The 12,223-nt window shown below is 51.4% G+C and overlaps 2 protein-coding genes across 2 annotated transcripts; one reads left to right on the top strand and one right to left on the bottom strand.

The window, feature by feature from the left end:
- Window positions 1-621: 621 nt before the first annotated feature.
- On the top strand, window positions 622-2,209 carry RMS1 (Ribosomal lysine N-methyltransferase 4; the record flags this gene model as incomplete). The annotated part of the gene is made up of 4 exons (XM_065758590.1): window positions 622-754; window positions 805-1,406; window positions 1,463-1,696; window positions 1,757-2,209. 4 exons carry the CDS (start codon window positions 622-624, stop codon window positions 2,207-2,209), a joined length of 1,422 nt encoding a protein of 473 aa, XP_065612655.1.
- A 3,947-nt stretch (window positions 2,210-6,156) lies between these two features.
- Window positions 6,157-7,699, bottom strand: apm1 (AP-1 adaptor complex mu subunit Apm1; the record flags this gene model as incomplete). Its single annotated transcript, XM_065758589.1, has 3 exons — window positions 6,157-7,392; window positions 7,467-7,595; window positions 7,661-7,699. The coding sequence occupies 3 exons, from the start codon at window positions 7,697-7,699 to the stop codon at window positions 6,157-6,159; spliced, it is 1,404 nt and encodes a 467-aa protein (XP_065612654.1).
- Window positions 7,700-12,223: the final 4,524 nt, after the last annotated feature.

Genomic DNA, 12,223 nt, shown 5'->3' with positions numbered 1-12,223 from the left:
GGACCAACTGCTTTTGGAGTGAATATTGGCTAGTGAACATTTCAATCCTCTTTCGCCTGTCGAAGCAGATCAGTAAATCCAAATCTACATACTAAAAAAGTTGAAGATCAGCCCATCTTGAAGGCAACCGACCGAAGGACGGCCATGTCTTCTTGTTCATTTGGCTTGGGGTGGTAATTACATGTATTTATGAGCCAGACACCATGGACTGATGTCTTGAAACTACCCAGAAATAATACAATCTTGCCCTTCTACTAATATCCATCGAACAATCTTTCAAATATTGTTTGCAACATCAACTCCTTCTACGTCACTAGGAATTGAATCGTATTAACATTAAATCTCAATTGATGGAACCTCGACATCGTGTTGGTCTATCAGACTCTCTAGGAAAGTGGGTCTCGCCGAATACAGTACGATAGTCAAAAGAATCTTCTGCGCACGGTACGTCTATGTCAGTGAAAATTCTGGTCTCCAATTGCTAGACGGCCCTCCCAAGGCCAATAGAATCGTTAGAACAACAAAAAAAACATCACGATATACCAGCCACGCCCTTCTTTCATATATTTCAGGCTCCACATACGTGTACTGTTGGCTTCGCACTCATAATCGGTCAACATCATGGCTGCAAACGGTGATTTTCAGACGACATCCCAAAGGTTTTTGTCGTGGTTCAAGTCTTTGTCGGGCGCCACTTTCCACGATGACATTCAGATCGTCGACCTGAGAGGCCAAAACGCTGGGCGAGGAATGGGTAGGTCATTTGCCTTCTTTTCAAGACACTTTTGACTAAGAGACCCCCAGTGGCCACAAAGGACATCGCACCTGAGACAGTCCTCTTCACCATCCCAAGAAAAAGTATCATCAATGTCGAGACGTCTGAGCTTCCCAAGAAGATTCCTCAAGTCTTTACCGGCAATGATGGAGATGACGAGGACATGGAGAATGAGCCCCTCGACTCATGGGGTTCTCTTATCCTCGTAATGATTTATGAGTACCTCCAAGGCGATGCTTCACCCTGGAAGCCTTACTTTGAGGTCCTTCCTGAGAAGTTTGACACACTCATGTTCTGGGAGTCTTCTGAGCTCGAATACCTCAAGGGAAGCGCTGTATTGTCAAAGATTGGAAAAGATGAAGCCGACGATATGTTCCGTTCGCGAATTCTGTCGGTCATCGCAGCCAATCCAGCCGTCTTCTACCCTGCAGGTGCCTCGCGATTGGCTGACGCAGAGCTCCTGCGATTGGCTCACCGCATGGGTAGCATCATCATGGCTTACGCCTTCGACTTGGAGAACGAAGAGGAGCCGGAAGAGGAGGAAGAGGAATGGGTTGAGGATCGCGAGGGCAAGTCAATGCTGGGTATGGTACCCATGGCTGACATCTTGAACGCCGATGCAGAGTTCAATGTGAGTAGTCCCCCATTCACATTTTTGACGTTTTACCAACGCTAATGACTTGGCAGGCTCATGTCAATCACGGTGACGATGACCTCAGCGTCACCGCTCTGCGAACAATTCGCGCAGGAGAGGAGATCCTGAACTACTACGGCCCTCACCCAAATTCTGAGTTGCTTAGAAGATACGGCTATGTCACTCCCAAGCATTCTCGGTACGATGTGGTTGAGATTCCGTGGGACCTGGCGCAGTCTGTACTCAATGAACAGTTGAAGCTCACTGACGAGGTCTGGAAAAAAGTGGTACGTACCGAGAATATTCAACCAGAGAGAAAGGCAATCGAATTAACGGGAGTGGCGCAGGGAGAATACATAGACCCTGAAGACCTCGAGGATGTATTTGTCCTCGAGCGTGAGTCAGGAGAGCCAGACTCGGAAGGACGACTCACAAACCCCGCCAAGGTCCAGGAGGTTTCTGCAGAGCTTGAAGAGCAGCTGAAGGGTATCTTGAAGCTCCTCAAGAAGATGAATGCTGATCTCATCCCTGATAAGCGGAAACGCGATGAAATCTACCAGCACGTTGTTGTGTCCACCCTGCAGAAACTTCTGGCGCAGTACCCGACGACAGCCGAGGAAGATGAGGCTTTGCTGGCATCGGGCAGCTTGACACCTCGTCAGAAAATGGCTGTTGAGGTAAGACTTGGCGAGAAGCGTCTTCTGAAGGAGGCTCTTCAAGTGGTGGGTACCAGCGGTTCCGTAGAGGAAGCTGCTGGCGAGGAAGAGTCGGACAGAGCTTCCAAAAGGGTGCGACATTAGTTTCCATCCGTATAGAGCGAGTAGGGGAATAAAGTCAGGCGAGAAAGTATGTAATCGCCTCACGCTCAAGTGGCCCGGAGCTGCCTGGCTGCGAAATGTCAAATTCAACGTCACACAAACAGTCCCACTTACACCGCTTGATGATGCGTGCCTCTAAAACCACAAGTTGTTGTCTCCTTTCCCTCTCTTATCTAATGGCAGTGCGTTTCTCGAGTCTGTGCCGCAATAACAAGCCCATTTCATCGGATTTGTCGGAAATCCTGGCCGACCAAAACCACTGGCCGCGCCGCCGCAGTCAGAGACATGCCCACCAACTGCGGCCTCCCAACATGGCGTTGGTTCGCCATAATTTGCAGTTGGCCAGCGAAACCAGTTCGCTTCACTCCAAATGAACCCCCGCACTTGAGCTGACCGGTCCTTAGCTCAGCGGGGGATGTTTCCACCCGATAGGCCCTTCTGGATGCCCGATATCGACCGATTGCAATCGATGACGAAGGAATATGGATGGGCGGAACACCGTCAGCCCTCCAAGCCAGCCTGCCGCACACCGATTCAAGAATACGCGAGTTTACGATAGGGTCGTGGAACAAAATTCGATGGCGCTTGCTTAAGAAAGGCCTATGAATCTTGAAGGATGAGCCCTTCGAGGTTTCGTGCCACCTCTTTCTCTCAGCGAAGTGCTACGAGGAAGAGTCTCACCGAGATCACGCAGACATGCCTATCCAATATTGTTCCATATCTCGTCCCCGGATGAGTGCCAAAATCGCCATGTCAGAGAGACGTCTGCTCCCATCAAAAACTAGGAGGACATAAAACAATCCATTACGCACCTCATAGAGGGTGGCGTCTAGCATAGTTCTGATCTCTCTTCTCAAGTTCTCTCGACCACTATGTTCAACCACAAGATAGACGAATCCAACTGGCGTTTTGCTGCGATTTCAAGGTTGTATGGTACCGCTTGATACCCAATCTTTCTCTCCGCCGCTACAAGCTCCCCACAGCGCGTCAACCTTGCCTACTTCGAGTCTTCGGCACTTTCGCAAAGATGCCACGTCGAGCCTTCACAACAAATGGAATGTTTAACCGACCAAGCTTTCCAAGGTTTCATTCGGTGCAATAGGCAACCCGGGGCTGTTGGGCTTCATGATCTGATGAACGTCTGTACGAATGACGCTACTCTCTTTGCAGTGATGGCGGAATCTGGCGCCTCAACTGCGGCCAGGTCATAGGCAGGGAAGGAGGTGTCATGTTTTCTTCGACCAGGGATCCATGACCGACCAGGAAGCAGTCCATCAATACGGCCGTCGAGTCGACAGCCACAATCCATTCCCGCTCCCACCTCGAGTCGGTTTCTGGCCGAACCTTTCCAGCGTCGACGGCCGAGCCCGAGCTCCCCAAGCTGGGCCAAAGAAGTAAAATCGCCGACAACCTCATTGGCTCCGGATTTATTCACGCCAATCGCATACATGGACATGATTGGTTTAGCTTCATGCAAGTCATACAAACATCCACCTCATGGGTGACAACCCTACACGCTTGATCTACTGTCGATGCCAGCACTCCTGCAACCACGCTCAACGATGTTGAAGCCCACACACGGAGTTGCAGGAAGATTTGGGCGTCTTGAACCTGGATGTCAACCCAACAGCAAGCAAGCCCTTGTATTACACCAGGACAGACGTGCCCCAATGAGCAGCTGGCGGCACAAGGGCCAGTCAAGTTCTATTCGTTGGGTTTCGCCGGCTCAAAGGCAGACAGAGCAAAGGAAACAGCGAAACCCGCATTGTCAAGATTCCCATGTCTTCTCATCTTGGAATCGCATAGTTGTGTCTCTGCAGTGCGCCATGCAGTCATTCTTCACCGGCGCAACGTGGCCGAGTACAGGCCAAACGACATGTGACCACGGGGCCTGCGCCTCCGTCGAGATCAGGAAATCTGAGGTAGATCAGAACTCTACGTTTCTGTCTCACACGTGTCCATTGTCGTCAACAAGGCGTCGACAGCTTTGGATTGGGCTCTAATGATCTTCCAGACCATGATGTCCCAATCGGACCCTGGACTTGTAGAATGCTCAGGGATGCAAGTAAGGATAAGAGTTGCATCCTTGACGCATCGCAGGTTGAAGAATATCAGGCCACCTTGTCGGGCATGGACGACGACATCGTCAGGCCCCGAGGTACAATGGTTGCATATTAGACTGGAATCCATCATCTCTGTCATTTCTGACAAGATCACTCAAATCTCACTTGACAGAAACGACTGTCATCCGACCAGAATAACAGCAAACATCGTGGACTTCGTGTTCAGCCCTTAGCGCTAGCAATCTTAGCCGCTGCCTGCCGGATCTATTTGCCAACAGGAGATGTATTCTCACTCAAGTGTATGTACCCACGCCTCCTGTGCCTCGGATCAGTAAAACGTCTGACAAAGATAGCGGAGTGGAAGTCACAAACATGGGAGGAAAGGCGAAAAGAAGGACAAAGGGCACAAGCCAAGAGAGTCTAGCAGCAAACAAGATACCCCAAGCTGCAGCTTTCTCTTTGTAGTCAACGAACTCCAGATCCTCGAGGGAGATGATAATGTCGATACATACGGCAATATTCTCCCTCCCAATTCCGCTGATGGTTATGGTAGGGAGATTGCCGGTCTGGTCTGGCGGTATGAGAATGGCGTCGTCAGTCAAGCTGGAAGTGAGTTTATCTGGCATCGTTCGGATTTGAGAAGCCCCGGAGGTATTTGGGGTCCGACAGGGGGGCATTTCGACGTGAATGGGACTTTTCACCCAGACATTGGACCGATGATGGAATACCAGACTTGCAGCGTCTTCAACTGCTGGCGCTTCCTTCCATGCAGATTCACCGACGTTGACGCGTCCACAGTGGATGACCCATTCTGGCACAACCTAGAATTCCGCCACGATCGTCCCAATACGGGCATTACTCGGATCATTGTGCCTGGCGGGTCCCAAAGACATGTGGTTGGGAGGAATCCGTCTTGGATGCCCCATGTTCTGCCAGAGATATTCGCCACGCCGGACCCATCAGCTCCCCAGTCCACCGGCCTTGGTGGCAGCTTTGCCATCATCATCGCTCTCCTCGCCCTCACGACACGTCCTAGGCACATGGATGATGTGTTTCTCCAAGGCCAATGGAACAGGCACCAATGGACAGGAAGCCGATGTCCACAGGCTGGTAAGAAGAAAGAAAAAAAACCACATCAGCGAGTTCTTTGGTGTGCTACTACTAACTTCCAACTCTCTAGACCCCGACCCCAGGGGCTCTCCGCGGGGTGTGATGGTACAAGTCTGCTGTGATAGCTATAACATTAACACTAATTCGACCTTCGATGCTATCAGGAATTTCGAGCAACAAGGTTGTGCCATCAAAGATCGTCGATCATGAATATCTCTACTCCATCTCACGACACAGGATCGCGTCGCTTTCTTTCCTTTATCTAAAGGACTTCTTAACAATATCTATACCCACTTCGACCAGCAGTAACGAATGTTTCACTCCATCAGTGTGGTTGTCTCAGAGTCAAGGGAGTTTTATGACGCTCATGATTAACGAACGGCCTTTGGAGTCGAAGATGAGGGATGAAGCTCTTATAGGGGCAGACACACGCAGGATATATCTCCTAGGGCGCACACATCTCTGCAATATTGAACTTTACATCATCATTGAAAGCTTCCTCCTTCTTGTCCTAGTGAACGAGGATTGTCTACTCGGCCCAGTAAGCACTCATCCAACGGCTCTTGGGAGCCCCGAAGCATTGACGCATCTACCTTGCTCCCTCCTGGATGTGTCTATGGCCCATGCCCACCAGCCGATTTGTTTTTTGTGTAACCTCAATTCACGTTTTCGCTCAATAAAATACTAGTGCGTCGATGGAAAATAGACTCCCTTCGAGCTCGTATTGCGTTACAACTAAACCAATAACCGCCCGCCTCATACTGCGTCAGGCAACCTCACAGCTATGTCTCCTGACTGGGTGATGTATCTGACCCAAGGCAACGAGGGATATTGCAGCTGTGACAAGTTAGCAAATGACGGCTCCTGGAAACTCCTCGAGGGGAAAAGACTTACTTTTGGCTCAGTAATCTTGAGGTACCGCACTTGGATACCACTCGTCGTGAAATAGGGGATCTCAAACTTGACCTGGATTGGCCTCTTGGCACCCTTGCCAGGCGCACCAACACCGCCCATACTACCGCCGAAACCACCAGTCATACCACCGCCGTGCTCATCGTCGCCTCGTACCGAAGGCAGTCCCAGCTCTGCCCTCATTAAGAACTCCTTGTTGCCTCCAAACTGCTTAATCTTCCACACGATGGCGCTCTGTTCAGGGGCGTAGTGGACGGCACCAATGTTGGTGCGGAAGCGAGGAGTATCGGCATCGTCGGGGACTGGAACGATAATCTCGACATTGTTGGCCGTACTCCTCCTCTTGAATTGCGATCTGGCCTTGAGCATGTACTCGACTCGCGACCCGCTATGGCTCTCGACAACGCATTCGACCCAAATCAGGGGCTTGACCTGGGTGTTGAGGCGGTAGCTCATGAGCTCGAACTCACCGTCCGGGGGGATGAAAGAAATGGTTCTGTCGTTCTCGAAGCGTGACAGCCGCACACACTGGTGGAATTTAACGTCCTCCATCTCAATGGCCTTGCCGCGTGTCGTCCGACCCGTTGTTTCGAACATGACCTTGTCGTTCAGGCCCAGGCGAAGCTCGGGCATACCGCTGAGGTAGCACTTCATCTTGATGGCGCCCAGGATCTCGCTGCGCAGGACGTTGCCGTTGGCGCTGACGAGAAGGTTGAGACTCTCGACAACGTCAAGGAAGACCTCGTTCTTGCGGTAGCGGATACCCTCAGAACGCCATGAGACGGCGTTTGTGACGGCGATGGGTGGGCGGGCCTGGATCTCGAGCTTGTGGGATTCTTGGGTGATGTACTCCTGGAGGATCTTGGACTCGGTAGTCTGGGGGTAGCCAAAGTCCATCATCTCGTCGAGAAGCTCGTAGATGATGACAAAGTTGTCGCGAATGGACTCTTCCTCAAGAGCCTTGAAGTATTCGGTGAAGACTTCAACAATCTTGTGAAGGAATAGGAGGATCTCGGCAGCGTTGGTGTTTCGTTTCGTCAAGGCAAGGAGGTATAGATTGTTATGTCGGATGTATAGGTACTGGAGTTCGCATCTCGTCAGTCAAGATGCCACATACGGCGCTGGAGCGCAGACAACCGCAAGTCGGCACGTACGTTGATACCCTCGTGCGAGAAGCATGGAGGAACAGCTGATGATTCTTCTTCTGCTTCGCTGAGAAGGACGGGGAACTTCTCGACAGCTGACATGGGAATGTCACCGCGGTAGTTTCGGGCAAGAAGGGTCTATCGCAAGCCAGTATCAGCATTTCCGAATATCTCAGATATCAGATCAGCTTCGTAATGCGCACCTTGCCCTTCAAGTCGAGGAAGAACACGGCGGAAGCCATGATGAAGTGGTTGCCAAGGCGGGGATCGAGGGGCAGGGGCAGAGGCGGTGGGAGTCAATTGGCACGCTGGCCAGAGGAACTATGACAGTGAGGATGATCTTTTCATGCAGTTGGTACAGCCGGGCAGCTCGTGGTGGTATCAAATGATCAAAAGTTGGAGGTGGACGCTGTCATTATTCGCGGGTCGTGCAGTTGATGAACCGCGTTGACAGATAGCTGGCGATATTGAAACCACGATGTCTCCTTGGAGTCGGAAGGGCACGGACCAGCACAATGACAGCCTTACCTACGTCTTGGGAAAGCAAGCTGTCATGCGGCTAGCCACACATGCCTGTGGTTGAGGCTGTGGCTGATGATGCACGCAGACGGCCTGGAGTCTTATGTAATACCCTCAGGGGAAAGCAGTGTTACGTAAGTATGTAAGGTAGATTTCCAGAGGTAAGTCACATGATCTGCAACTCCCAGAGTGGGTCTTCGGTTTGCTTACATCGGGCCAAAATTTTCACGATGTTACTTCTTTTTCTTCTTTTCCTCACTACCGCGTCCTTTTAGACAGTGCAGCGCATTATTACAACCACATTTGGACTGGCATTCTGCTGGGCTCATTCGTGTCGTCGTTGATGTGAATTGCGATTTCGTGACGCGCAGAGGAAACCTTCCGGTTCCATAAGAGCTGCCCATGCATTTCTCTTTGCTTTCGAGTGAGGAGTACAGTTGCCAGGGCGGCGTCAGAGGTGCCACACATACTATCAAATTGATGTTTTTTTTTCCTATTGTGATTTACCATACAAGAAGACCACTGGATCTACCGATCGCTAGACAATAGTTGTGTCCGGTACATCTTAGTAGATAATCTTGAACAAGACAAAATCTGGGGAGACACTTTCAGGAGCAGGCTTCTATGCATGGAACGTATCTTGTGTTCCTGACAAAAGCAATCGCCGAGGCTCCTGCCTCGAAGCTCAACAAGTCTTGACAGGTGCTCGTACGCTTGTTTGAAGCTAAGGGTCTTTTTTTGAGTTAGGAAGCCTCATGCAATGTCCTCCTGGCAGCCTCTATGGCAAGGAAAAGGTTGCGATGCACGACCGGCCGGCCCGTTGTCAGATCTAGATAGACCCCAGTCAAGAAAGACAAACGCCTCCCGAACCAAGGTAGCCAATGTCTCTCTCGGCTTTCGGGGGGTTACAAGAAGTTTGCTGCTACCGGGGAAGTGCCAAAAGGTACAGCGGAAGGCTTGATTAGTCCTCGACGATGCCAGCTGGCTTTTGCGTGCTCTGAGCTCATGCAGCGAGGGCCGTGGAAACGCGGCTGATCCACCTTCTCGGGTCTGAGATGCAATCACATGGCCATCATTTGTGGCAGATAACTCGTCAGGATAGGCGGGTAGCAGATAGGACTGAGTCGTGCGATGCAGGGCGAACAGGCAAGTAAGCCGGCGGGCAGCAACTGGGAACTTGGAAGAAGGTCTTGGAAGTTGGAATCGGGTTCAAACAAGATGCGCGTTTGCCATTTTGGGAATCAGCGCAGTATGGCACCTCGATGTCGATGGTGATTATTGATAAGGCCGGGTGGGTGAAGGTGAGAGATTGCGTTGGTGCTTCAATTGCATGATTGGGCATCGGTTTCGCAAGATTCGTGTAGATTGGATCTTGTAATCCAATCTCCCAATACAGGTTATCGGCTGTTACTCTTGCAAAGCAAATCGGACAGACTACTGCGGCTTCACATCTGACGTGTGGTGGTGTACCTTAATTTGCATGTGGTTTTGATGTACAGACGGCAACGGCGGAATCTCGGATGATGATGGAGAGATAGAAGAAAATAAAAAAGGGCATGGTAGATCCATGAAAAAGGCGTCACAGGAAAGAACGTCAGCGGGAACAACTAGACCCTTGAGCGGATCTAGAGAAAATTGCCATGGTCATCCGGCAACCCATTCTGCAAAGTCCCACCAATTCCCCTCCAAGAATTCAGAGTCAGCAGAGGTGCAGCAAATCGCACGTGATTATGGGCTTTTAACGGCAGCTGTGGGATGATTGCCTAAGCTACCTAAGGTACCTTAAGGTACCGGTATTGCGAGTTTATGAGGCCCCGGATTGAGAATTTTTTTTGGGGCAGGCAGGGCTGGCAGACACGCAGTAAAAGGAAGGGGCCCAGCTGGACTTGTGAAGATCAGGTTGGTGGTTGCAAGTCGCGGATGCCGTTTTTGGAGAGACAGGTGACCGGAAACGCGTCTCAAGTGTGGGCTGGGAATCCTCGACTTGCGGAAGGCTCATGAGCCGTGGGTTCTTCCCCTCTGTGCGCGTGTGCCTCTTTCCAGAGATTTTTTTTTCGCTTTCACATGGAAAGAAGGAGCCCGTGCTCCAGGGTGACGTAGCAGGAACGAAGCGACAGGCCAATCAAACGGCGAGGAAGCCTGGTTTGTGCCTGGGGCCGAATGCCGGCTTGCCGACCCGGCCACCGCCCGTTGTCAGTTGATGCCTTGTGACACAGCCGGCATTCAAGAATGATAGTATCAAAAGCAGAAACACAGCGGAAAGCTTAACAGAGCCCACACATGCTAAGTTACTTGTTCATCCCGTCCAACCCAGCCAGATGCATGTGATGACGGCCCCAACAACTCTGACACGTGCTTCCCCAACTTTGGCCCTGATCTCCTGTTCCCCCCTCAACTCTCTCCCAGGCTTGCCCCCTGTGTGTCCCAGATCACAGGCTAGGGTCCTCTCTTACTGCCAACGGCACCAGTGCACCACAGTACGAATACCTACAAGTCATAACCAGGAAGAGGCCACCAGCTGTTGGCTGGAAGAATAGCTTGCAGGATTCGCTGTAGGACGATCAGCGAAACGGTCATCCTCACTTTTCTCACAAGCGGTCTGGGCGCAAACTGATAGTAACCAAGTCTCAGGTCTCAGTCTAGCAGTCTTCACATTCCAGTCATTGCAGTCAAGACCTGATGGTGGCTCAAGAAAAAAGAAACAAAGACAATATTCCATGCGACAACGAGGTCAGTTGGTCGGTAAACCCAAAATGCGGTCTGCACTCTGGAGTCTGCAGATGTCAGGCCAGCGAGCAGCGCATCGTCAGACAAGAACGAACCCGACAGCACACCCTTACAACCTACCTTACACACCAGTGACTTGCGTCCTCGACCGGTGTATGGATACACTCACACTGTACCCTAGCGGTAGCTGTGGCAATGGCACTCTCTGAATCCCGTTTCTGTCACGGCATTCCTGCAGAGTATGGCCTTGAATCTGCTAAGGTTCGCGTCTGTTTCTGTAACCGACTCCCACCCATCGTCGTCGGCTATTTTTTTGTTGCTGGCCCGGGCGAAGCATATGGTCCATGGATACTGGATAGTGATACGGATACCCAACACCGATACCACCTCACTTCTCTTACATGGGGTACGGACCCATACGATTAGCTACCTTGCGTCAGACTGCGAGTATCTACGCAGTAGGCACTTTGTGTACATACACTACTGAATTGCGGCTTTTCAGCTGAGTTCCCTACTGCCTTCTATTGGTACACAGAGTACTGACAGATGTCAGCAGCAAGGTAGCGTTAGCCCGTATCTCTGTCTTGAGTTTAGCGGCTGCCAGTGCGGAACAGTGCCTCGGACCCTGCAGACTCTCAACGAGATGGACCATAGACAGTGCCGCCTGACCTGTCCCGAACGGGAACGTGGACTCGCATGTGGACGATGATTGGGTCTTGCGTCTGCCGTCGCCCCCCTGCTCGTTGAGCAGCGTGCCTCGCGCTGTACTCCGTACAGCACTGTATTTGCCGTCACTGAGGAGTCGAGAGGTTCGAGACACAGGACGAGATACCTCATGGCTATGCTTGTTGGGCCTAGGAATGTGGGCTGGCTTTACGCTGGTTATCACGCATGGTCTGCTTACAGACGGATACAGTGGTGAGTGCGATACCTATACCCTTACCCGCCCAAGTCAAATCAGCCACATAATCACGGTGCCGAGAAGTCTCTTTCGGTCAGCCCCCCCACGGAACGACTCAAGCGAGAAACAGAGGAGTCAAGTCGTTGGGCAGACGAGATGGACGGGCAGAAAACAGTACCAACGACAGCGCATCACATTACCTATTACCTGGACCTTCACATGGGGAACTCGGAAGTCGGAGCAATGAGCACTGCTCCGTACTGCGAGAGACCAAAGCCGAGTGACAAGAGCCAGAGGAAATTAGCCGCCTGTCTTCCCCCGTACGCGTACGGCTGACGGACACTTTCCCGTGTCCGTCTCATGTCTTTTTCCCCACGGAAAGCTTCTAGTTCAGCAATGGAGAAAGTTAGTTGACGCAAGATCTAGAGGAAGTAAAGTGATTAGCTTTCAATACGAGAGTGACTTTCCCCAGCAAGCTCTTATTGAATCTAACGTCGATTGATAGTTTCCATTGCTTAGGTACCCAGGCCATGGTGAGGACCGAAGTGCCCAAGTACTCCGTAGTGTACCTTACCCAAGATCGACTCCGTCGTGGTATCCCGGCCCCCATTTGTACCTT

Source organism: Colletotrichum fioriniae (genome assembly GCF_027942845.1).
Source record: "Colletotrichum fioriniae strain IMI 355084 chromosome Unknown scaffold_12, whole genome shotgun sequence".
NCBI lineage: Eukaryota > Fungi > Ascomycota > Sordariomycetes > Glomerellales > Glomerellaceae > Colletotrichum > Colletotrichum fioriniae.
The sequence above is the reverse complement of the archived record's forward strand: the minus strand, read 5'-3'. Positions and strand labels throughout refer to the sequence as shown.